This window comes from Oryctolagus cuniculus, chromosome 9 (assembly GCF_964237555.1).
Source record: "Oryctolagus cuniculus chromosome 9, mOryCun1.1, whole genome shotgun sequence".
Lineage (NCBI taxonomy): Eukaryota > Metazoa > Chordata > Mammalia > Lagomorpha > Leporidae > Oryctolagus > Oryctolagus cuniculus.
Genome location: NC_091440.1, coordinates 108094365 through 108119093, shown reverse-complemented (window position 1 = coordinate 108119093; position 24729 = coordinate 108094365). Strand labels below are relative to the sequence as shown.

General features: G+C 38.7%; 1 protein-coding gene across 1 annotated transcript; it reads left to right on the top strand.

Moving 5' to 3' along the window:
- The first annotated feature begins 7228 nt into the window (after positions 1–7228).
- Positions 7229–18929, top strand: LOC100351298 (killer cell lectin-like receptor 2). Its single transcript, XM_070049376.1, has 8 exons — positions 7229–7389; positions 8672–8788; positions 10361–10450; positions 11574–11816; positions 14757–14899; positions 15982–16088; positions 17484–17642; positions 17721–18929. The coding sequence occupies exons 1-7, from the start codon at positions 7380–7382 to the stop codon at positions 17632–17634; spliced, it is 861 nt and encodes a 286-aa protein (XP_069905477.1). The 5' UTR covers positions 7229–7379; the 3' UTR covers positions 17635–17642; positions 17721–18929.
- Positions 18930–24729: the final 5800 nt, after the last annotated feature.

Here is a 24729-nt window from a genome sequence, read left to right as displayed (position 1 = left end):
TTAACAGGAGATTAGGACCTAGTAAATTTGTGGTGCTACTGAACTGAGACTGTGAAAAAAGAGACGGTGGGGGAGAGAACTCACAGAATTCACGTGAGTACTCTCCAGAGACACTACAATTCCATAACTTTGGCAACCCAGTGGGAGACTGAAGGAGAATTTGAGCCCACTCTGAGGGCAGAACAGATTCCCTGTGTGGTCCTTGGGAAAGAGCTTCTGATCTCTGGCTCCTGTGGGTATATCATTTGCCTGCTAACTACCTCCAACTTCGTTCAGCTATGAGGAATTACTTCCCTTTTGAATCAAAAAAAGAAAGAAAGAAAGAGAGAGAGAGAGATCTACCACGCCTAACCTGGGAGTGTCACCTTTGGCACACCAAACAGAGCTCTCAGGCCACACCCATCTCAAGCCTCTAAGGCTCCATCAAAAACATTCAGTCCACTTAATCTAGAGTCATAGTATAACAAGAAAAAGCACCACAGTGAAGAAACCAAATATCTCCAATATGCCAAATAACAAACGCAAAAACCGAGGTAATAAAAACAAGGAAGTCACCATGACACCCCCAAATGAAAAAGACACCCCAATTCAAGATTATGAAGATGATGAGATAGAAGTAATGCAAGAAGCAGATCTAAAAAAATTGATAAGAACATTAAGAAGTTCTCAAAAACAAATTCTTGAACTACAGAAATCCTTAATGGACAAGATAGAAAATCTCTCTCGTGAAAATGAAATATTAAGGAGGAATCAAAATGAAACGAAACAACTAGTACAACAGGAAACTGTGATAGTGACGAGAAATCATAATGAAGTGAAGAATTCAATAGATCAAATGAAAAACACAATAGAGAGCCTTATGAACAGAATGCGTGAAGCAGAAGAGAGAATATCGGACTTAGAAGACAGAGAACAGGAAAGGATACAGTCAGACCAAAGAAAAGAAGAGGAAATTAGAAATCAAAAAATATTGTCAGGAATCTGCAGGATACTATTAAAAAAACCAACGTTCAGGTTCTAGGAGTTCCTGAAGGCATGGAGAGGGAGAAAGGGTTAGAAGGCTTTTTTAGTGAGATATTAGCAGAGAACTTCCCAGGTTTGGAGAAGGACAGAGAAATGCTAGTACAGGAAGCTCACAGAACCCCTAATAAACACGACCAAAAGAGATCCTCACCACGACATGTTGTAATTAAACTCTCCACAGTGAAACATAAAGAAAAGATCCTAAAATGTGCAAGAGAGAAACGTCAGAATACTCTCAGAGGATCTCCAATCAGACTCACAGCTGACTTCTCATCAGAAACTCTGCAAGCTAGGAGGGAATGGCGAGATATAGCCCAGGTACTAAGAGAGAAAAACTGCCAGCCCAGAATATTATATCCTGCAAAGCTCTCATTTGTGAATGAAGGTGAAATAAAGACTTTTCATAGCAAACAGAAATTGAAAGAATTTGTTGCCACTCGTCCAGCCCTGCAACAGATGCTTAAAGATGTGTTACACACAGAAACAAAGAAACATGGTCATCAATATGAAAGAAGGTAAAGGAAGGAAACCTCACAGCAAAAGATCACAGGGAATTCAAAGCATATATTAGAACTTATCTTTGGCAATTGGCAGGGCAAAGTTACCACTTATCAATAGTCACATTGAACGTTAATGGCCTGAACTGTCCAGTTAAAGGACACCGATTGGCTGATTGGGTTAAGGAACAAAACCCATCTATTTGCTGCTTACAAGAAACACATCTTTCCAACAAAGATCCATACAGACTGAAAGTGAAAGGTGGAAAAAGATATACCATGCCAACAGAAATGAAAAAAGAGCAGGCGTAGCCATGTTAATATCGGACAACATAAACTTTACCACAAAAACTGTTAAGAGAGACAAAGAGGGACACTATATAATGATTAAGGGATCAATACAACAAGAAGATATAACAATTATCAATGTATATGCACCTAACTACAGGGCACCGGTTTATCTAAAAGATTTGTTAAGGGACTTAAAGGGAGACTTAGACCCCAATACAATAGTACTGGGGGACTTCAATACTCCACTCTCAGAAATAGACAGATCAACAGGACAGAAGATCAACAAGGATACAGTAGATTTAAATGACACTATAGCCCAAATGGATCTAACAGATATATACAGAACTTTCAATCCTACAGCTAAAGATTTTACATTCTTCTCAGCAGTACATGGAACCTTCTCTAGGATTGACCACATACTAGGCCATAAAGCAAGTCTCAGCAAATTCAAAAGAATTAGAATCATACCATGCAGCTTCTCAGACCATAAAGGAATGAAGTTGGAAATTAGCAACTCAGGAATCCCTAGAGCATACGCAAACACATGGAGATTGAGCAACATGCTCCTGAATGAACAATGGGTCATAGAAGAAATCAAAAGAGAAATCAAAAACTTTCTGGAAGTAAATGAGGATAACAGCACAACATACCAAAACTTATGGGATGCAGCAAAAGCAGTGTTAAGAGGAAAGTTTATATCAATAGGTGCCTACATCAAGAAATTGGAAAGGCACCAAACAGATGAGGTTTCAATTCACCTCAATGATCTAGAAAACCTACAGCAAACCAGACCCAAATCTAGTAGGAGAAGAGAAATAATTAAAATCAGAGAAGAAATCAACAGGATTGAATCCAAAAAAAAAATTACAAAAAGTCAGCCAACGAGGAGCTGGTTTTTTGAAAAAATAAACAAAATTGACACCCCATTGGCCCAACTAACTAAAAAAAGAAAAGACCCAAATCAATAAAATCAGAGATGAAAAAGGAAATGTAACAACAGACACCACAGAAATAAAAAGGATCATCAGAAATTACTACAAGGACTTGTATGCTAGCAAACAGGGAATCTATCAGAAATGGATAGATTCCTGGACACATGCAACCTACCTAAATTGAACCAGGAAGACATCGAAAACCTAAACAGACCCATAACTGAGACAGAAATTGAAACAGTAATAAAGGCCCTCCCAACAAAGAAAAGCCCAGGACCAGATGGATTCACTGCTGAATTCTACCAGACATTTAAAGAAGAACTGACTCCAATTCTTCTCAAACTATTCAGAACAATCGAAGAAGAGGGAATCCTCCCAAATTCTTTCTATGAAGCCAGCATCACCTTAATTCCTAAGCTGGAAAAAGATGCAGCACTGAAAGAGAATTACAGACCAATATCCATGATGAACATAGATGCAAAAATCCTCAATAAAATTCTGGCCAATAGAATGCAGCAACACGTCAGAAAGATCATCCACCAAGACCAAGTGGGATTTATCCCTGGTATGCAGGGATGGTTTAATGTGCGCAAAACAATCAATGTGATACACCACATTAACAGACTGCAGAAGAAAAACCATATGATTATCTCAATAGATGCCGAGAAAGCATTTGATAAAATACAACACCTGTTCATAATGAAAACTCTAAGCAAACTGGGTTTGGAAGGAACATTCCTCGATACAATCAAAGCAATCTATGACAAACCCACAGCCAACATCCTATTGAATGGGGAAAAGCTGGAAGCATTTCCACTGAGATCTGGTACCAGACAGGGATGCCCTCTCTCACCCCTGCTATTCAATATAGTTCTGGAAGTTCTAGCCAGAGCTATTAGGCAAGAAAAAGAAATTAAAGGGATACAAATTGGGAAGGAAGAACTCAAACTATCCATCTTTACAGATGATATGATTCTTTATTTAGGGGACCCAAAGAACTCTATAAGAGACTATTGGAACTCATAGAAGAGTTTGGCAAAGTAGCAGGGTATAAAATCAATGCACAAAAATCAACAGCCTTTGTATACACAGACAATGCCATGGCTGAGGAAGAACTTCTAAGATCAATCCCATTCACAATAGCTACAAAAACAATCAAATACCTTGGAATCAACTTAACCAAGGACGTTAAAGATCTCTATGATGAAAATTACAAAACCTTAAAGAAAGAAATAGAAGAGGATACCAAGAAATGGAAAAATCTTCCATGCTCATGGATTGGAAGAATCAATATCATCAAAATGTCCATTCTCCCAAAAGCAATTTATAGATTCAATGCAATACCAATCAAGGTACCGAAGACCTTCTTCTTAGATCTGGAAAAAATGGTGCTGAAATTTATATGGAGACATAGGAGACCTCGAATAGCTAAAGCAATCTTGTACAACAAAAACAAAGCTGGAGGCATCACAATACCAGATTTCAGGACATACTACAGGGCAGTTGTAATCAAAACAGCATGGTACTGGTACAGAAACAGATGGATAGACCAATGGAACAGAATTGAAACACCAGAAATCAATCCAAACATCTACAGCCAACTTATATTTGATCAAGGATCCAAAACCAATCCCTGGAGTAAGGACAGTCTATTCAATAAATGGTGCTGGGAAAACTGGATTTCCACGTGCAGAATCATGAAGCAAGACCCCTACCTTTCACCTTACACAAAAATCCACTCAACATGGATTAAAGACTTAAATCTACGACCATCAAATTATTAGAGAGCATTGGAAAAACCCTGCAAGATATAGGTACCGGTAATGACTTTTTGGAAAACACCCCAGAAGCACAGGCAGTCAAAGCGAAAATTAACATTTGGGATTGCATCAAATTGAGAAGTTTCTGTACTGCAAAAGAAACAGTCAGGAAAGTGAAGAGACAACCGACAGAATGGGAAAATATATTTGCAAACTATGCAAGAGATAAAGGGTTAATAACCAGAATCTACAAAGAGATCAAGAAACTCCACAAAAACAAAACCAACAACCCACTTAAGAGATGGGCCAAGGACCTCAATAGACATTTTTCAAAAGAGGAAATCCAAATGGCCAACAGGCACATGAAAAAATGTTCAAGGTCACTAGCAATCAGGGAAATGCAAATCAAAACCACAATGAGGTTCCACCTCACCCCAGTTAGAATGGCTCACATTCAGAAATCTACCAACAATAGATGCTGGAGAGGATGTGGGGAAAAAGGGACACTAACCCACTGTTGGTGGGAATGCAAACTGGTTAAGCCACTATGGAAGTCAGTCTGGAGATTCCTCAGAAACCTGAATATAACCCTACCATTCAACCCAGCCATCCCACTCCTTAGAATTTACCCAAAGGAAATGAAATTGGCAAACAAAAAAGCAGTCTGCACATTAATGTTTATTGCAGCTCAATTCACAATAGCTAAGCCTGGAACCAACCCAAATGCCCATCAACAGTCGACTGGATAAAGAAATTATGGGACATGTACTCTATCGAATACTATACCGCAGTGAGAAACAACGAAATCCAGTCATTTGCAACAAGATGGAGGAATTTGGAAAACATCATGCTGAGTGAATTAAGCCAGTCCCAAAGGGACAAATATCATATGTTCTCCCTGATCGGCGACAACTAACTGAGCACCAAAGGGGAAACTTGTTGAAGTGAAATGGACACTATGAGAAACAGTGACTTGATCAGCTCTTGTCCTGATGGTTGATGTACAATGTAATATTTTATCCATTTTAGTCTTTTTTTTTGTTCTAGTACCATTGGTTGAACTCTGTAATTAACACACAATTATTCTTAGGTGTTTAAATTTTAACTGAAGAGTGAATCCTGTTAGGAATTTGGAAAACATTATGTTGAGTGAAATAAGCCAATCCCAAAGGGACAAATACCACTTGTTCTCCTTGATAGGTGACAACTAACTGAGCACCAAAAAGGAAACCTGTTAAAGTGAAATGAACACTATGAGAAACAGTGACTTGATCAGCCCTCACCCTGACTGTTGATGAGCAGCTTAATATGTTATCCCTCTTAGTATTTTTTTTGTTTGTTCTACTTAATACTTTTGGTTGAATACTGTAATCAATACACAATTCTTCTTAAGTGCTGAAACTTAACTGAAAAGTGATCACTGTTAAATGTAAGAGTGGGAATAAGAGAGCGAAGAGATGTGCAATTCGGGACATGCTCAAGCTGACTTACCTCAAACGGTAGACTTAGAAACATACCAGGGGATTCAAATTCAATCCTATCGAGGTGGCATGTACCAATGCCATCTCACTAGTCCCAGTGATCAATTTCTGTTCACAATTGATCATAATGATAGGACTAAGAACCAAAGGGATCACATAAACAAGAACAGTGTCTGCAAATACTAGCTGATAGAATCAAAAAGGGAGAGAATGATCCAACATGGGAAGTGAGATACACAGCAGACCCATAGAATGGCAGATGTCCTAAACAGCACTCTGGCCTCATAATCAGCCCTTAAGGCATGCGGATCCGGCTGAAATGCCCATGAGAGTATTTCAGGCATGGAAAGCCAAGACACTCTGGGGGAAACAAAAACCTAAATGAAAGATCTCTGCGAGTGAGATCCCAGTGGAAAGAATGGGTCATCAAAGAAGGAGGTACCTTTCTCTGAAGGGAGGAGAGAACTTCCACTTTGACCATGGCCTTGTCTAAACATGATCAGAGTCAGTGAACTCAGGGGGCTTCCATAGCCTTGGCAGCTCATGACAAGAGCCTAGGGTGATTACTGATGCCATAAACAAGAGTGTCAATTTGTTAAGTCCACAACAGGAGTCACTGTGCACTTACTCCTCATGTAGGATCTCTGTCCTTAATGTGCTGTACATTGAGATTTAATGCTATAACTAGTACTCAAACAGTATTTTTCACTTTATGTTTCTGTGTGGGAGCAAACTGTTGAAATCTTTACTTAATGTATGCTAAACTGATCTTCTGTATATAAAGAGAATCAAAAATAAAAAATATACTGGAAAAAAATAAACCAAATTTTATAGACAGATGTTTAAAAAATTTAAAAACACATTTACCTGAAATAAGCATTAATCAAGAAAAAAGAATCTTTTTTTTTAATTAGTAACTTATAACAGAATCTTTGTAACCGAGAGGGCATTATTTTAACTAAGAGCTAGAGAAATGAGTTCTGTCCCTTTTTGTATAAACCAACATTTTGCCCATCTCTTTGACTGGTGGTTTGTTTTATATCTGTTACTTTTATGCTAATGATATTCATCTTGTTTTCCACATCTTGTTTTCTGTCTTTTCAGTCCATAAATATTGGTTTTGAGTGCTATTTTGCAAAAATGCTAAATGGTTGATTTGTTGAAATGGAGGAAGACACAGCGCATGACCATCTTTCCTTTCCTGTAAACAACAGCTTTCATCATTCAGTTTCCTCTTACCACTTCACCAGGAAGGGCAGAGCATTTTGAGTCGGAGTATCCTCACTCACAGGCAATTCGCTTCTTGTCCTAGAGCCCCTAGGGGATTTTAGTCTGGAGTGGACGACTTCTCCCTCATATTGGGGTCCATTTCTTGCACCTGCATCACTGCACGGCATGGATCCAGGTAACACCTGCTTTTATTCCCTTGGATCTTAGCACCTGGGTATCCTATTAATTTGACTTATTCTAGGAATATGGCACTGAACTACAAGTGACGTGGCCTGAGAAGGAGCCTGGTAGGAAAACATTCCCTCTCATTGCATTAGAATTGCACGGACTCTGCAGCGTGTCAGAATTGAGGTTCAGCGTCCAGGATGAGTTATCTTCTCTTTCTCAATATGCTATGAGTTTTGCTTTGTGTTATGAACATGAAGAAGAGTGATTTGAGTAGATATTTTTCCTTGGCTCTAATGATTTATGTATCATCCATCCATATTGAAGGATTCTGTAGCAGAAATGTTTCTACTTCCTAGTAGGAAGTTAGAGAAAATGTAAATAAGCATAGAAAAGTTGTAATTAAAAATGTATAAAAGACTATAGTTACTTGTGCAGTTTTTTTACATATTTCCTGCTTCTTAGATATAATCTTCCCTCTGACATGAATGTAAGAAGCAAAGTAAATTTGAAATTTTATTATTTAATAATTTCTTTCTACATTGATATTTATTGCTAGATTAATCCTTAAAAGTCATTAACTGAAGATTACCTATAAGAAAATTTATTTTCACACAAGTTTTGATGGCAACATCATATCTGGGAGCCTAAGAGATTTTTATTCAGCTTATCTTGTACAAGACACTGGACTCTGAAATGTTAACCAACTTGTGATATTCACCCTCAGATAATCATTTGCAGTTGGTCTTTAGATATACTTTGGGCAACACTCTGTTAGAGTGTTTGCAAAGAATGCGAGAGCTTTCAAAGCACTTATATGCATATCAAAATATCTATTTTTTAAGCCAAGGCATTTATACTCTTTCAGAGTGCAGAATTATTGTTGTTAGAACCAACCATTTAAATGTGTTTCATAACTTTGAGATGGTACTAATTTGTCATAATATTTTTATGCATATGTTGAACATTTTGAGTGAAATTGAGTAACTAGGACATAATCTAATGGCAATCTTTTTCTTCTGTTTATATTTTCTGATAACCGTGGCAATGATCACTAGGATTATAAATGAGTTTAATGGAAATGTTAACAGGATTTCCCCTTCTTATATAAATCAGACTGTCTGTGTACTTGCAGGAGAAGTTAAACCTGTGTACAGGGAGACGCACAGACGCACACACAATTAGCTCTCACCATCACGTCGGGAATGTTCCTTCAAGCTGCCATTTTGACTTTTCTTTAGAAGCCACCGTGTAGCGAAGTTTTGATGCCAGATATGTTTCTCTTCTTTTAGAGATGAGCGATCAGGAGGTGACTTATTCAGCTTTGAGATTTCCTCAGTCTTCTTCAGAATCGCAGAATAGACTAAGACCTGATGGCACTCGAAGGAGTGGAAAAACTGATGATAAAGGTATATATAAAATATTTTAAAAACAATTTATTCATTTATTTATTTTAAAGGTAAAGTGGCAGATAGGGAGAGACAAAGAGAGAATCACTGTTTCATTACAAATGGGCACAGTAGCCGGTGCTGGGCTAGGCAGAAGCCAGGAGCTTAGGACTCCCTCTTGGTCTCCCACATAGATGGCAGACACCAAAATACTTGAGTGATCTTCTGCCACTTTCTCAGGGGCATTAACAGGGAGCTGGATAAGAAGTGGAGCAGCTGAGACATGAATGGGTATTGTGATATGGGATGCCTGCATTGCAACTGGCTGCTTAACCCACTGCATCACAATGTCAACTCCAGCATGTATATTTTATGCCTCGAAATTCACCTGTCTTTTATGGACTGCCAAATCTGAGGCTTAGAAAAAGTTCATATAGATGCTTCTGATTGTCAAGTGGTTATAAGACACTATTAAGAGACAGATAATAGAACAGAAAACTTGAAAGAACAGTTGGCAGAATGGAGAAATTAATGAATCCTATGAGCAGCTAATAGACTGCTTTAATCAAGTCTGGTTAATATGATTTGTGAAGCCTTTAATAGTAAAACTCAGAAAAATGTCTCAATAAAACATAGCCTATATTAGAGAACTTTTACAAAGTGAAAAAATATGTGTTAAAAACAAAGTTATTCAGACAACACATTTTAGGTGTTTAAGAGTGTATATGTGATGCTAAAGGCCGTGAAGAAGGAAAAGATCTTCATATCAAAGGGACATTCTAATTTTTCTATTCTCTCTGCACCTCACATATTGTCACAGTTTAATCTCTAAGCTGAAAATAACTGTTACCATTTTAGTTGGTGATCATCAATGATACAACTTTTCCAAAATGGTGACATCATAGTAAAAGGATAAATACAGTATTATCTCAAGAAAAACAGGATTGATGGTGATGGAGGAAAAGTGAATTTCTAGAACCTCCTGTCAGGATGTCCTGTGATCCCTTTTGCAACTCAGAATTCAAGACCATTGCCTGCTTTTCCTTTCCATGATTAGCTGTGATCACAGGAAGGACACGTGTCACTGTGGACTCCCCTGTGCGTCGTACATCAGCTGTCTGTGGAGCTTCAGTAGGGGCCTGCTTTTGAAACCCTGAAGAACTATTCCTGTGAACGGGGATTTCTATAATGAGTACATCAGCCAGAAATTTTTCTTTTTGAGATTTATTTATTTTATTTGAAAGTCAGATTTACACACACACACACATACACACACACAGACACACTGAGAGAGAGAGAGAGAGAGAGAGAGAGAGAGAGAGAGAATCTTGCAGATACTGGTTCCTCCCCAGAGAGCTGCAATAGCTGGAGCTGGGTCAGCCAAAGCCAGAAGCCAGAGGCTTCTTCTATCTCTTCCACATCAACCGGAAACCTTAAACTTCAAAACTGTATTTTATAGGTTAAATTTTTAAATCACTTTGAATGATGTAGTCTTATAAAATTTTTAAAGATCTTCCCTTTTCTTCAAACAGTGTCCCTGATGGAGGTAAGTGGTAACCAGGCTCGCTCGCTCTCTCTCTTTTTTCTTTAAAGAGTTCTCAGTGCCCAGGCATCTCCTTGCAGTGACTCTTGGAATCCTCTGTTTACTTCTCTCAGTGGCGGTCGCAGTGTTGGTGACAAAGAGTGAGTACTGGAGTCCATCTTTCTAGTCTGAGGACCTGCAGTAACCATGCTTTGTGCAGGTACTGACAGTGTTGCTCCCTGTTGAAACTCAGGGGACCTCCCAGAGGGTTCTGGACTCTGTTGGTGAGTTTTTCAGGAACACATCACACGGTGGTGTTCACTCTGCTTACCTAGTTCACTGGCTCTGAAGCTGTGGTGAGCTGTCTCATTCTGCGTAATGCACGGGAACATTGCTTTTGGTAGGTTATTGTGTAGGATTCTGCCATTGAGTTGAGATCATTGTCAGTCTGAGAAAAACACTTTGGCTGTTTATTTATTTATTTTAAAGTACATAATAAGGAAACAGTAAGAAGAATTAATATGCACATAGAAGATGATCTGGAATTTAAGCTTTTTTCTTGTCTTTCTCTGTTTTTCTCATCTTAAGGAAAAACATGGATATACTACATTTGTATGAAATCACCTATTTTCAGATATTTCATCTATTCCAATAATAATTGTGTTGTATCTTCATGTTTTTAAGTTCAGGCTACAACTATTTTTTAAATTGAGGTGGGGTGAGAGAGAGAAAGAGAGAGAAAGAATCCCTTCTGGCAGATACCTGCAGCTGGGAGCCAGGATCTCAGCCCAGGTTTTCCACATGGGTGGCAGAAACTCAACTTCTTGAGTTATTGCAGCCTCCTCTCAAGATGCTGGAGTCAGGAGCCAGGGCTTGGGCACTCCACTGTACCCGGGTACTCAGTCGTGGGACACAGGCATCTGTCCACAAACATCTGCCTGCTAGGTTAGGTTTTTATCTTCAGAAGATGTATCATTAAATGTTAACTAACTGAATTTTGATTTGCTACTTCTTTGTAAATGATGTGGTATTAAAATGAGCTGAACTGTAAGGTATGATGTTAGCCACCAGGTATTTTATTTATGCTACCCTTTAGTGGCTATTAGTGAGAAATTTGATGTTTCTATTTCTGTGGTCAGTTCACTGAGGTGTTACTTTCTAAATGTCAAATTACTGAAATAATCATATGAGTTGGTTGTTAAAGTGAGACTTTTCCTGTTGTCTCTAATTTCACAGTTGGACCTCTTGATTGCATTTTTATGATATCTGTGCTGCACGTTTTAGTTTTACAGCTTATTCAAGAAAAGCATCAACAGCAGGAAATTCTAGGAAACCTCACTCAAATGTACCACGTCGTGCAAAATGATGACTACTTAAAGAAGCAACTCTTGGCAAATCAGTCTTTAGAATATGACACTCTCAAAAATAAAACCCTTCTAATGGAAAATGCACTGAAGTTACCCTTTTTAAAACAGAATGGACGCTGTGCAAAAAAGGATACCTTCCCGAAATCTGTGCACAATCCAGGTATGGAATAAATCTGGAAGGATTCACTGTGTCGTCTTGGTCATTTCTTCCCCTTTAGAAGCCTTGAGGTCTAATAATCAGGCTAATGCCTAGTGATCTGTGGCTGTACTGGACAGCTTTGAATTTGTGCCTTTCAGATGCAGGGTGTTGGAATCCCTGGAACCACATTTGCATGCGTAGAGCCCTGTGGTTCCCCAGACTCCATGGCAGTTTTTGCCTCCTCTCTATTGCCAGATGGTGAAACAGTATGCCAGACCCCTAGCAATTCACCTGATCTGGCCCTGTGAGACTTGGGGTGTTGCTCACATAAAATGCAGAGGCTTTCAGTAAAAATATTACCTACAACGGGCGCAACAGTTTTATTTGAATGCTGCTATAGAGATATGTTGTGGTATGTGTGTGTGTGTGTGTGTGTGTATGTTGGTGTGTCTGCCTTGACTTCAGATATTTGTTCTATATGTGACCACCAATACCAGTGTAATTTTAAAGATTCATGGAAAATGCACCTTATTAAACAATTATACAGGGATTTCAAAAATTGGCACCCAAATAAGCTTATATTTTCATGAACACTTTTTCTTTTTTTCATGAGCTTTTGAAAGTACCGTAATAATATACTCCCTGCATGATATCTGCGAGATTTGTCATAGTGTTGACATTTATACAAACACCCAAGAGATAAAAATATTAAATCTCATGCAGTAAGTACTAAAATGTTGACTAATGATGGAATGAATTGTCCAGACTTATAAACAACCAGTAAATATTCATATATTTAAAATAACTTTTGTATATTTAATTATAGTACTTAGTAGACATTTAGTTTCTATTTATAAGTTTTTATATTATAAATATAAATATATAAAGGGTAGATAAATGTTTCTACATATAATTTTAGAGATTTTATTTTAAAGATTATTTCTTTAAAAGGCAGAGTTACAGAGAGGCAGAGGCAGAGGTAGAGAGAGAGAGAGGAAAGGTCTTTCACCAGCTGGTTCACTCTTCAGATTGCCAAAATGGGCAGAGCTGGAGCCAATCCGAAGCCAGGAGCCTGGAGCTTAATCCGGGTCTCCCACAGGAATGCAGGTAGAAGGACTTGGTCCATCTTCTGCTGTTTTTCCCAGGCCATAGCAGAGAGCTGGATCGGAACTGGAGCAGCTGGGACTTGAACTTGCACCCATATGGGATGCTGGCACTGCAGGTGGTGGCTTTACCCACTAACCAGAGAGATAGAACCAGAGAGAGAGAGACAGAGAGACAGAGAAGCAGAGAGAAAGGTCTTGGCCCCATGGCTGGAGCCAAGCTGAGCTGAAGCCAGAAGGCAGGAGCTTTTTCTGGGTCTCCCATGAGGGTGCAGGTGTCCAAAACACATGGGCCATCTTCACTGCTTTCTCAGGCCATAAGCAGAGAGTTGGATTTGAAGAGGAGCACCAGGGACATGAACAGGAGCCCATATGGGGTACCAAGGCCTCAGGTGGACGCAGCCTACTACACCACAATGCCGGTCAGCAAAATATATTTTTAAATTAGAAAGCATCCTAAAATATTTTTTTAAAAACTTAGATTATTTTAATTATTTTGAAGCATCCTAGAATATTTTTAAAACTTAGACTATATTTTATTATTTTAAAACATCTTTATTGAGCTATTATTAGCATCCAAAACTGCATAGATTAAATATACATGATTTGACGAGATGGACACATGCATCCAACCATGACTCACTCTCCACAATAAGGAAAATAGACTTTTATATCACCTCCCAACGTGTCCTTATGTTGTTCACTTGTGGTAAGAACACTGACTGTGAGATCTTTAAATTTTAAGTGTATGGGCCGGCGCCGCGGCTCAATAGGCTAATCCTCCGCCTAGCGGCGCCGGCACACCGGGTTCTAGTCCCGGTCGGGGCACCGGATTCTGTCCCGGTTGCCCCTCTTCCAGGCCAGCCCTCTGCTGTGGCCAAGGAGTGCAGTGGAGGATGGCCCAGGTGCTTGGGCCCTGCACCCCATGGGAGACCAGGAAAAGCACCTGGCTCCTGGCTCCTGCCATCGGATCAGCGCGGTGCGCCGGCCGCAGCGCGCCGGCCGCGGCGGCCATTGGAGGGTGAACCAACGGCAAAGGAAGACCTTTCTCTCTGTCTCTCTCTCTCACTGTCCACTCTGCCTGTCCAAAAAAAAAAAAAAAAAAAAAATTTAAGTGTATGATACAGCGTCCCTCACCGTGGGCACTATGTTGTACTGCTGATCTCTGGAACTTATTCCTCACACATAACTGAAAGATTACACTCAGAGCACAGAATTTTCCATTTCCCTGCCCACCAGCTCTGGACAACCTCCTTCTATTCTGTCTTCCCATGGGTTTGGCCAGTGCAGATACCTCAGAGAAGTGCAATCATGAGGAGTTATCTCCCGTGTACTGATGTGTCCCGACACTGTGAGACTCTTGTCTTTTCAGACTATATCCTCACAATCTAATGCAGTAGTAACTCTTTAAGCATTTTAAGAGAATTATTCTATTGAAAAATTTTTGTTCAGAATAAAATACTTGGACATAGTATGGGTCTCATTTAATATTTTAACACATAAACATGGTGCAAACCAATCACATTTAGCCTTTTCATTTCCTGTCCTTTCTTTGTGTTTGGAGCCCACAAGCTCCCCTCTTCCAGTTCTTCAGTGATAATTTATCCTGGTAAAGTTTAGTCACCCTACTGACCGATGGAACACTAAAACTTGATACTGCACCTGACTGTGTTTTGGGACTTAGCTAACCTCTCTCTACACATTGCCAACTTCCACTCTCAACCTTAACCAGCCTCTAGTAATTATTATAGATAGATTTGAGCCTTTGTGTCAGTTAGGGGTGGCTGATAAACATATTGTTCTCATTCACAGATGACTAGATAATAAGAAATTCAATGACTGTCCTCACTTGTTGTAGGTAAAGTCCATGAAGTCTACTGGTCCTGTTATGGAGTAAACTGCTATTATTTTGTTCTGCAAGATAACACCTGGGAGCAATGTAAACAAACTTGCCAAAGTTACGGTTCCTCCCTTTTGAAGATTGACAATGAACATGAACTGGTATCACATACTTCTGCATGTACCCTCAATCTCATGAATGTGTCTCTCCCCTGTGACCCAAGATGCTGCGAAGGGGAGGGTGGTCCAGAAAGAGGGATCTTCAGCTATTCTTCCTATTGTGTGGGGAAAATTGTAGAGTTCAGAATCTCCCTGGAAACCCTGTCTGCTAATAAGCATATGATCCTGCTACTCATTGAGTGTTCAATGCACATGATCTATTATGACGATGATTAGGAAGGGTGAAATTTGTAATCCTCTCTCTCCAAGGAGTTTGCAGTAGTGCCACTTAACAAGAAAATATGCCTTTCCTTGGAGGAAGTACTTATCTGAACCTTTGGTAGCCTGTACCCTAGAACCACAGTTATTTTTTCCCTATGGGGTGGCAAGCAGTGGGGTGCAGCATAGTCTAGGAGCGCTGGATCAGAAGAGGAGCAGCTGGGGCTAGAACTGGCTCCCATATGGGATGCCGGCGCTTCAGGCCAGCGCTTTAACCCTCTGCACCACAGCACCAGCCTGGTTATAGTACATTTTAGACATTTTTAACATTCCCAAACATTTACTCCCTCCCTTTTATCTCTTCCAACTACTTACCTAAAAGCAAGGCTTTCTTCTGTGAGTGAAGAGTGTAATGCACACCCCCCACACAATCAGTTTTTATTTTAAGAAGTTTGTTTTGAAGACTTCTTCTTTCATTTAAGGTCATGCAGTGCTACCTTCTCTACACCATGACATATTCTTTTGGAGCATGAGTCTCAATAGTTTTCTGAAGTGCCATACATTATTTAACAAATTTCTTATTTGTAGGTATTTTAATTTAAACATTTTCCATGCTTTAACTAATTCATGAGACTGGCAACCGATTTTAATGTATATAAATCATCTCCTAAGGAAATGTAGTTTGGAAAATGAAAATATAGGTTTTGAAGTATGAGAGATTTTTCTAGGAAGCAGGGATGAAGGGTGTTGTGGAGAGTGGCAGAGTACTGGCCGTGGATACAGCTTTTGTCCCTCTACCTGTCTGTCTTCTCATTCTTCCAACAGAAGGGAACTTAGTCCCATGATGTGTTTTGTTTCCTTTGTAGGCATTTGTTCAATTTCAGATTCATGGAAATATGTATTGGATTGGATTGTCATATAGTGATTTGGAATGGAAATGGAAATGGATTGATGATGGCACATCACCTGGAATGTAAGATTCTGAAATGTATTCAGACTCTAACATTGGTGTGGGAGTTGGAAGGATTGTGTCTAACAAGTCATTGCTCATTCACACAGTTGTTGTTTTTTTTTTGAAGTAGAGTCCATTAGTAAGAACAGAATAATTAGGAAGAAAGTATTTCAGTAAGTGGTGTTAACAGAGAAGTGTTATATAGCATTATTAATGATAAAAGCATACCAAACACATGCAGTATGAGTTATGAAACACACAAAATGAAACACAGTCATTGTTTAGGTAAACATGAAGTGATTGTACCATCCTGACTTAACAGTAGTTATTCCTGGCATGGGCGCTGTGGCATAGTGGGTTAAGCCTCTGCCTGTGGCACCAGCATCCTATATGGGCACATTTCATGTCCTGGCTGTTCCTCTCCTGATCCAGCTCTCTGCTTATGGCCTGGCAAAGCATTAAAGACAGCCCAAGTCCTTGACCCCTGCACATACATGGGAGACTGGAAGAAGCTCCTGGCTCCTGGCTCCTGGCGTCAGATTGGTCCAGCTCTGTCCATTGTGGTCATTAGGGGAGCAAAGCAGCAGATGAAGACCTCTCTCTCTGTCTCTTCCTGTCTGTCTGTAACTCTACCTCTCAAATAAATAAACATTAAAAAAAAAACACTCTAGAATGGTCTTGAGCCCTCCATTTAAGCAAAAGAGAAAAAAGAGTAATCTCACCTAAGAATTCAGAATCACAAAAAACCCCACATATGTACTCCTGCCTCTACTTAAGCCTCAGGCTAAGTGTGAATCTACTTCTTGCTGACTGATGAACATATTCAAGGAGGTGCAACATCTTATTTATCCATCATTATAACTAAGTAGGAAAGTAGTTCTGCCACCTAATGAACCTTTTTTTTTTTTTTTTTGATAGACACCATGCTTTGATAGTTTTCTGTGGATTGCCATGGTGTAGCTTAACTACTATTTATCGATGGGGAAGACAAAGAAATAAACCAAAACATCAATCAAACTATCTAATCTCTGACTGTATTTCATTCTGTTTTTTTCTCCTTAAAGTATATTTTCATGAGACCTGGTTATCTGTGTCACAGAAATTCAGTTCTACTTTTCAAATTCTCACTTCTATTAAACAAATAAAATAAGAAAGTAGGTTTGGTATATTATGATCCCAAAGCCATTTTGCAAAGTAATTTTTCTGCTGACCAAAAGTTCAGAGTGTGGAACAAACTGGGAGATTTTAGGTAAATGTCTTTAATGGGCTACGAATAAAGAAAATCTTTCGATGTTGAAGTTATGAAGAACATTTATATTTATTAGGAATTTAAGAAATAGAATTTAAAACGTTCATGAAGATGTCATTGGAAAATTCGGATTTAAACAGTTGACCTTTGTATTTTCTGTTCTGCAGGAATTTGAAAATGATGAGTTCACCTCCTAGGAGAGGAAAATGTGTATTTTTGTCCTCAACAAGATTAGCATATGGCAATTGCTCTAGAACCTACAGTTGTGTCTGTAAACAGAGAATTAATTGTAATTTCCCTTCTTCAATGTGCACTTAGAAGAACAGGTAACATTGGAAATGCTGCCCTGCTTTTGTGTCCTGTAGTAATTTGGGGTCACTGCTAACACCTGTTTCTGACTGCAGGGCTCAGTGCAGTGTGGACACAGGAGCTGGAAGAGGAAGCACATCTTCTCCTGAGCCCTGATCAGGATGCCAGGCGCCATCTTCTTCCTGTGGGGAGTGGGAGCTTCATCTTTGGGAGCAGCTGTTCCTCTATTGTGGTTCTGAGGGATCATTCTTCCCGCTTCCCAGAACAACCCGGGACCTGTTAGAGCATCCTAATGCGTGGCCTGGATCTTTTCCTTACCAATAGGATAAAACATGTCAGTGATATCAGACCGTGGAAGTACAATTAAGAACTAGGATATAGTTATATTTTTACTATGTAGAAGCATACCTCGTCTTTAAAACTATTTTGTTACAGAATTTAAATTCAAATTTACTGAATAGTTGAAAGAATACTACAAGACAGACCCATGCAACTTTTACCCACAGTTATCAGTTATTTGTATTTTGCTGTGTTTTCCTGTTTCTCCTTCACATTTTTTTCATTGTCGATCCATCTGAAAATAAATTGAAGATATGTCCTGGTTTCTGAATATTTTCGAAGAAAAGGACTTTGTCTTATATAACCATGCTGCAATTATCAAAATCAGGAAATTTAGCAATGATACAGCATTATGATCTAATCTATAAACCACAATCCAATGTGTCCATTGTCCTAATATTGTCATTTATGGGTATTTATCTCCATGTTCACAATAATACAATGCATTTAATCATCATATCGATGACATGTCCTTTAATCTGGAATAAGTGTTTAAATTTTCTTTGTCTTTCTTGACCTTGAAATTAAAAAACGTCAACCTTATTGAATTAGACTATCCTTACAATAGACTGTACCCATTTTAAGTAATGAGGGATATAGGTGTTAATCTGTTTACCTTTCACACGCTAGCAAATCAAAATCTAGAACATTGCATCAGCTCCAGAACTTCCATTCTGCCTCACACCAGCTACCTGGCCCCTGTCCACCAGCGATGCTCTTTCTGTTACTATCAATTTGTTTAGCTTATTCTAGAACTACATGCATCCTGTGCATTTTTTTTCCTGGCTGCTTTTGGATCAGCATGTGCTTAAAATTAATCAGTGGTTTTTCATGGATCAGCAGTTCCCTCTCTTTGTTATTTAGTATTCTATTGTTCAGCTAGAGCACATCTGTTCACTCAGTTATGGACAGTTGATACGTTTCTCATTTTTGGCTACTGTGAATAAAGCTGCCATGAACATTTATGTGTGGGTCTCTGTGTGGGGATATATTTCTGTCTCTTTTTAATAACTCTCTAAGAATCTGATTTCTGGATCATAGGTAAGTACATGTTTAATTTGATAAGAAGCTCATATACTGATTTTTAATGTAGTTACATCATTTTACTCTCCCAGTAGCAAGAAATATGAGTTCCAATTGCTCCCCATCATTGTCAAGATTTTCATTTTAGCTCTTGTGGCCAGTGTTCAGTGGCATCTGGTGTTTTTAAAGTTATATTTCTCTATGCTTATTCTTAGACATTTTATATAGTTTTAGTTTACATGGATGGTTTGCATCGATTTCTAGTTATTTTGTATCTGAGAACAGTGTTGAGGCTTATGAGATGCAATTGTTTTTGCACTGTTACAAAGACTTCCTCAACTGGATTACTTTGGAGCCATTGCAGATCGCTTGCTCTCTCTTTTTGTCTTCTTTCTCTCTCTCTCTCTCTCTCTCTGTCTCTCTCTCTCTCTCTGTCTCATTCTCTCTCAGTAACTGTGCATTTTAAATAAATAGATATACCTTAAGAATAAATAATTAAATAAAAGAAACCCAAATCATGGTGACAGGGCCACATCCCCTCTGTGACCCTGTGTGGAATCCTCCCTTGCACCTTCCTGGCATCTGGTGGTGGTCACCGAACCTTGATCCTTGGTGATGCTGCTACTTCTACTTCTTTTTTTCTTTCCAAAAAAATATCTATTTGAAAGGCAGAGTTACAGAAAGAAAGATTGAGAGAGATTTTCCATCTGCTGGTTCACTCCTCAAGTGGCTGCAGAGGCCACTGCCTTCTCAGGCACATTAGCAGAAGCTGAATTGGAAGTAGAGCAGATGGGCATCGAACCATCATCCATATGGTTTTCTGGCATTGCAGGCTGCAGCTTAACTTGTTTTGCCACAATGCCGGTCCCCCATTGGTGCTTCTTGGCCTTCAGAATCCCCGAATTTCTGGCTCTGACATCTCACATCACATTCTCCCCTTGTGTCTCTGTTTTCACAGGTGGGTTGCTGTCCTAATAAGGACACCAGTTATACTAGATTAGGGTGCACCCTAATGACCTCATCTTAGCTGAAGTATAGTTCCAAAGACTCTATTGCATAAAAAGCCTGTACTCACAGGTATAGAGGTTGGGACTTAAATAGTTTTTTGAAGGACACAGTGCAACCTATAAGAATCATGTTCATTTACCACCTGTTTACTTCTGGAGAACCTGTAGTCACTTCCTTTCTAAGATCCTGCCGTGTAAGTGGCTTCCTTCTTTGATCAGCACAGCTAGAGTTTATATCAATTTTACTGTTTTTTTTTTTTTGATGAATTGGTGTTTCTTTTCATTTATTCTTTCTAGTGTTTGTTCATTATATATCTTCTTTATTTCATTTTTTCCTTTCCTTTTACTTTGAATTTAATTCCTTCCATCTTTCTGGCTTCATATGTGAAAACTTATATTTTCTCTCTCTTTTTTACACGTATAACTATCTAAAGACAAATTATTTCCCTAAAATTGTTACAAATTTTTTTGTTAACCCATGTCGTAAAAGTATGCTGTGGGAGGGGGAGCACTGTGGCACAGTGGGTTAAAGTTCCAGTTTGCAGCACCGGCACCCAAGTCCCACCTACTCCACTTCTGATCCAGCTCTCTGCTTTGGCCTGGGAAAGCAGCAGAAGATGGCCCAAGTCCTTTGGCCCTGAATCTGTTTTGGAGAAGCAGAAGAAGTTCCTGGCTCCTGGCTTCGGATTAGTGTAGTTCTGGCCGATGCATCCACTAGGGGGTGAACAAGTGGATGGAAGACTCTCTCTCCTCTCTCTCTCTCTCTCTCTCTCTCTCTGCTTCTGCCTTTCTGCAACAGTGCCTTTCAAATAAATAGATAAATACTTTTTAAAAGATTTATTTATTTGGAAGAGTTACAGAGAGGTGAGGCAGAGAGAGAGAGAGAGAGAGAAGTCTTCCATCTGCTGGTTCATTCCACAACTGGCTGCAGAAGCTGGGGCTGTGCTAGTTTGAAGCTCGGAGCCAGGAGCTTCCTCTGGGTCTCCTACGCAAATGCAGGGGCCCAAGGACTTGCACCATCTTCTACTGCTTTCCCAAGTCACAGCAGAGAGCTGGATTGGAAGTGGAGCAGCCAGGACTTGAACTGACTTCCAGATGTGATGCTGGCACTGCTGGTGGCGGCTTTGCCTGTTACCCCAGAGAGCCAGCCCTAAAATACATAAATAAATCTTAAAAAAAAAGTGGACGTAAGTTACAGTGTTGTTAGTTTCATTTAAGACGTGGGATTCTCCTTGACTGTGTAAAATCATTTCCTTCAGAATTCTTATTTTTGCCACCTCATGCTCCAGAGAGAGATTTGATTATGTCTTTGTTCCCACTGGCTGTTGTGTTTGCCTCTCATGTTCCCTTCAGAATTGTTGATGTTTCTCCAAGGGCTTCTGAAGAAATCTGAAGACCCAGTTTCACGCTGTAGAAAGTTTGGTTTCTGAATTGAATCTTTTCACCTCTTGGAGAAAGGAGATTGGACCCCTGGAAGAAAGAAACATCCAATTTCACTTTTATATATTCCCAAGGATTGTACTTCGTACCACCTTCGTTGTCTGGAAGAAAATGTGGAGAAATCTATCAGATGCTGACACTCTGTAGCAGTACTTCACTCTTCTATTTAAGGAAACATTATTTAATTATTTAGGAAAACGAAGGTATAGGGAACAGTATTTGTTTTATGTATTATATCATTTCAAAATGTAAATTTGGCTCTCAGATTTCCTTATGCATATATCTATATATGCGTGTGTACTAAAAACTAGACATAGCTTCAGCTAACCTTTTGGATCTTTTCCACTTAGGGAGAGCCTAGGGCTTCTTCCACCCACTTGATGATGTGTTTATGGGTTCTGTTTGTGGAGAAGTAGGCAAGCTGTAGAAATTGCCTCTTGTATCAATGTTTTATGATTGATAGAGAATCTTAGTTCTCCATTTGGTCTCTGTCACAGATTGTGCATAATTAGATCTTCAAATTAAATTAATAGCTAGGAATGCCTTTAATGGCATCTGCTTGTTAGTTTAACTTGAAGAATCATTGTAGACATAGTTTCTTAGTTATTGGCTTTAGATGTACAGATAAATAATAAGAGAAAAATTTATACAATAACAAGGTACACTGGGAACACCTGTTGCATTTCTTTTACTAGTTTTTTTTTTTTTTTAAAGATTTATTTACTTGAGAGGTAGAGTTACAGAGAGAGGTAGAGACAGATAGAGAGAGGTCATCCATCTGCTGGTTCACTCCCCAAAAGGCCAAGACTGGGGCTGGGCCAGGCCATAGCCAGGAGCCAGGAGCTTCTTCCCAGTTTCCCATATAGGTTCAGGGTCCAAGCACCTGGGCCATCCTCCACTGCTTTCCTGGCAGCAATAACAGGGAGCTGGATTAGAAGTTAGCAGCCAGGACTTGAACCCTACACTCACATGGGATGCCAGCACTGCAGGCTGGGGCTTTAACCCACTGTACCAGAGCTCCAGCCGTGTTTTACTAATTCCTAATTTTCATTGTTTTGTGAAGTCAAGAGGATTAGTCTTTACATCTTGAGAGTCCCAGGAGCAAATATTGCTATCACTTCTTAGAGATTGTTGATGTCAGTAAGTGTTTTCCTGATTCTTAAGAGTTTTGGATTACATATTTGTAAGATAAGGCTAATAATTTAAAGCCTACCTTATAAATTTTATTTTAAGGATTACAGAGCATGTGTGTAAAGTCCCTAATAACAGGATCAGACACAGGGTAGGTGCTACTGTGGTAGTTATTAATGTTATATGTTTTATTTGTAGAACCTTACAGAAAGGAAAATGTGTTTGTATTTATTATAGTAAGATAGGTTCATGCCTATATAGGTATTCCTATAACTTGTGCTCCAACGTTTTGTCTGTAGTTTTGCTACAGACCAGGCTCATGTTAGAGCTGCAGTTAATTTAAGCTTATTTCAGTGTCATCCTATCAGTTTCTTATGCAGATGTAATTCTGCTTTGTATATCATTAAAGACTTGCTATCTTGTATCTCAAAGAAGGTAACAGGACATTTCACAGGTTGTCAAAATAAACAAAGTTAATCCAACAGCTTTGTATAATAATGCCCCAACTTTATTAGCTACTTTGTCTAAAAACCTAGGTTCAGTGTCACAAAATTTAAAGAAAGAATGCCAGTGTCATTAGTCCTATAATCATATCACTCTCCTCCTATACTTGAAGAAATCCAGTAAAGCTTAATACCTTTAGGTACCTGTGGCTTCCTACGTCCCGTGGGTTCTGTGGTGGCATTTTAAGGGCTTCTGCGGACCATTGCCCTTGTCTAAGCCAAGGAATTTCTTCCTGCTTCTCAAGAAGTCCCCATCCTGAATTGTAATCACTTAGTTTGCTTCACCGGTTTGAATACAAGCTCTGTGAAAACCTTGTTCTATCTCCCAAGTTAGCATAGTGACTGGCACATACTAAGTGTCTTATACTTTTAAACTTTTAAACTGTCAGATTTATTTTCCTGTAGGTGGTGAGGATGTCATGGTCATATGTGACTGGAGTTGTCATTTGGTCCACTGCTTTTGGAAAGCAGTTTGATAATAAGCAGCATAAACTGTTAGCAGTTTTCATTCATCTTTGACCTACTAATTTCATTTCTGAGCCTGTCTTCTATAGAAATATTCTCCAATATTAGAAGATTGTATTATGCACAAGATGCTCATTGAAATATTATTTAGAATTGGAAAATAAACTACCTAAGATAATAATTATTAAATCAATTAAAAAATTTTCGTGAATTATTTTTGATTGCTGTGGAAAAAAGTAATATGAAAAAGGGTACAGAATGATTTTTGTCATTGCAAGAATAAGTAGACACCAAAATATGTAGTTACTGCATGAGATTGGTGGCAATACAGTATTGAATATATTTATTAATAGATATATATTTTATTTTATGTTTTACATAGCTGTTACTTCCCTAAGGAGAATAGTGATGAAGAAACTATTTTTTTCTTGCAAAAGAGATGTTAATTTTTCAGTTGTTCAATCTGTTTTTAGTTGTCAGCAAAATCATTCCTTTCTCTTAAAACCAATTGACAAAATTGTTTTATGATTTTGGTCTTGCTTTATTTTAGGAATTTATAGAATTGTCTTTCATTCTAGGAACAAAAAGTAACTTTCACCTTTTCAAATTTTAGGGATCCTGAAGGCCTTCGTGTATTCTACTATTTGGTACAGGATCTGAAATGTTTAGTTTTCAGTCTCATTGGATTACACTTCAAGATTAAACCAATTTAAGTGTGTATTTTTGAAGCTGTTGATATATTTAATAGAGGGTGGATAAGGGAGGGTTTGTATTACAATATTGGGATATTTATGATTATGAAAAACCTTTTTTGTATGTGCATTGAAAATAAGAAAATACATAAACAGGCTCAGTAGTCATCTTCACTTGCGTCCAAGTGGGCCGCACAGTTCCCTCACACATTAAAATCTGTAAATAAAAGCCATGTTTTGTTGAAAATTTTCTCCAATAAAACATACAAAAGCCTGAATGGAGAGTGGTTTTTAAAATTTTTCTTTTCTCTATCTCTGATTCACTTTAAAGATAATTGGGGATTGTTCTAGTAAGCACATCCTGTGGCAGAGTTCTTTCATATAGAAATGTATAGCCCAATTCTCATCCATGGAAGCCATGCAAAGACCGTCCCTTATTTCATACCTGATGGAACTTGATTTTCTGGTGCTTACAGAAGTTGGTTATAAAAGATTCTGAGTTTT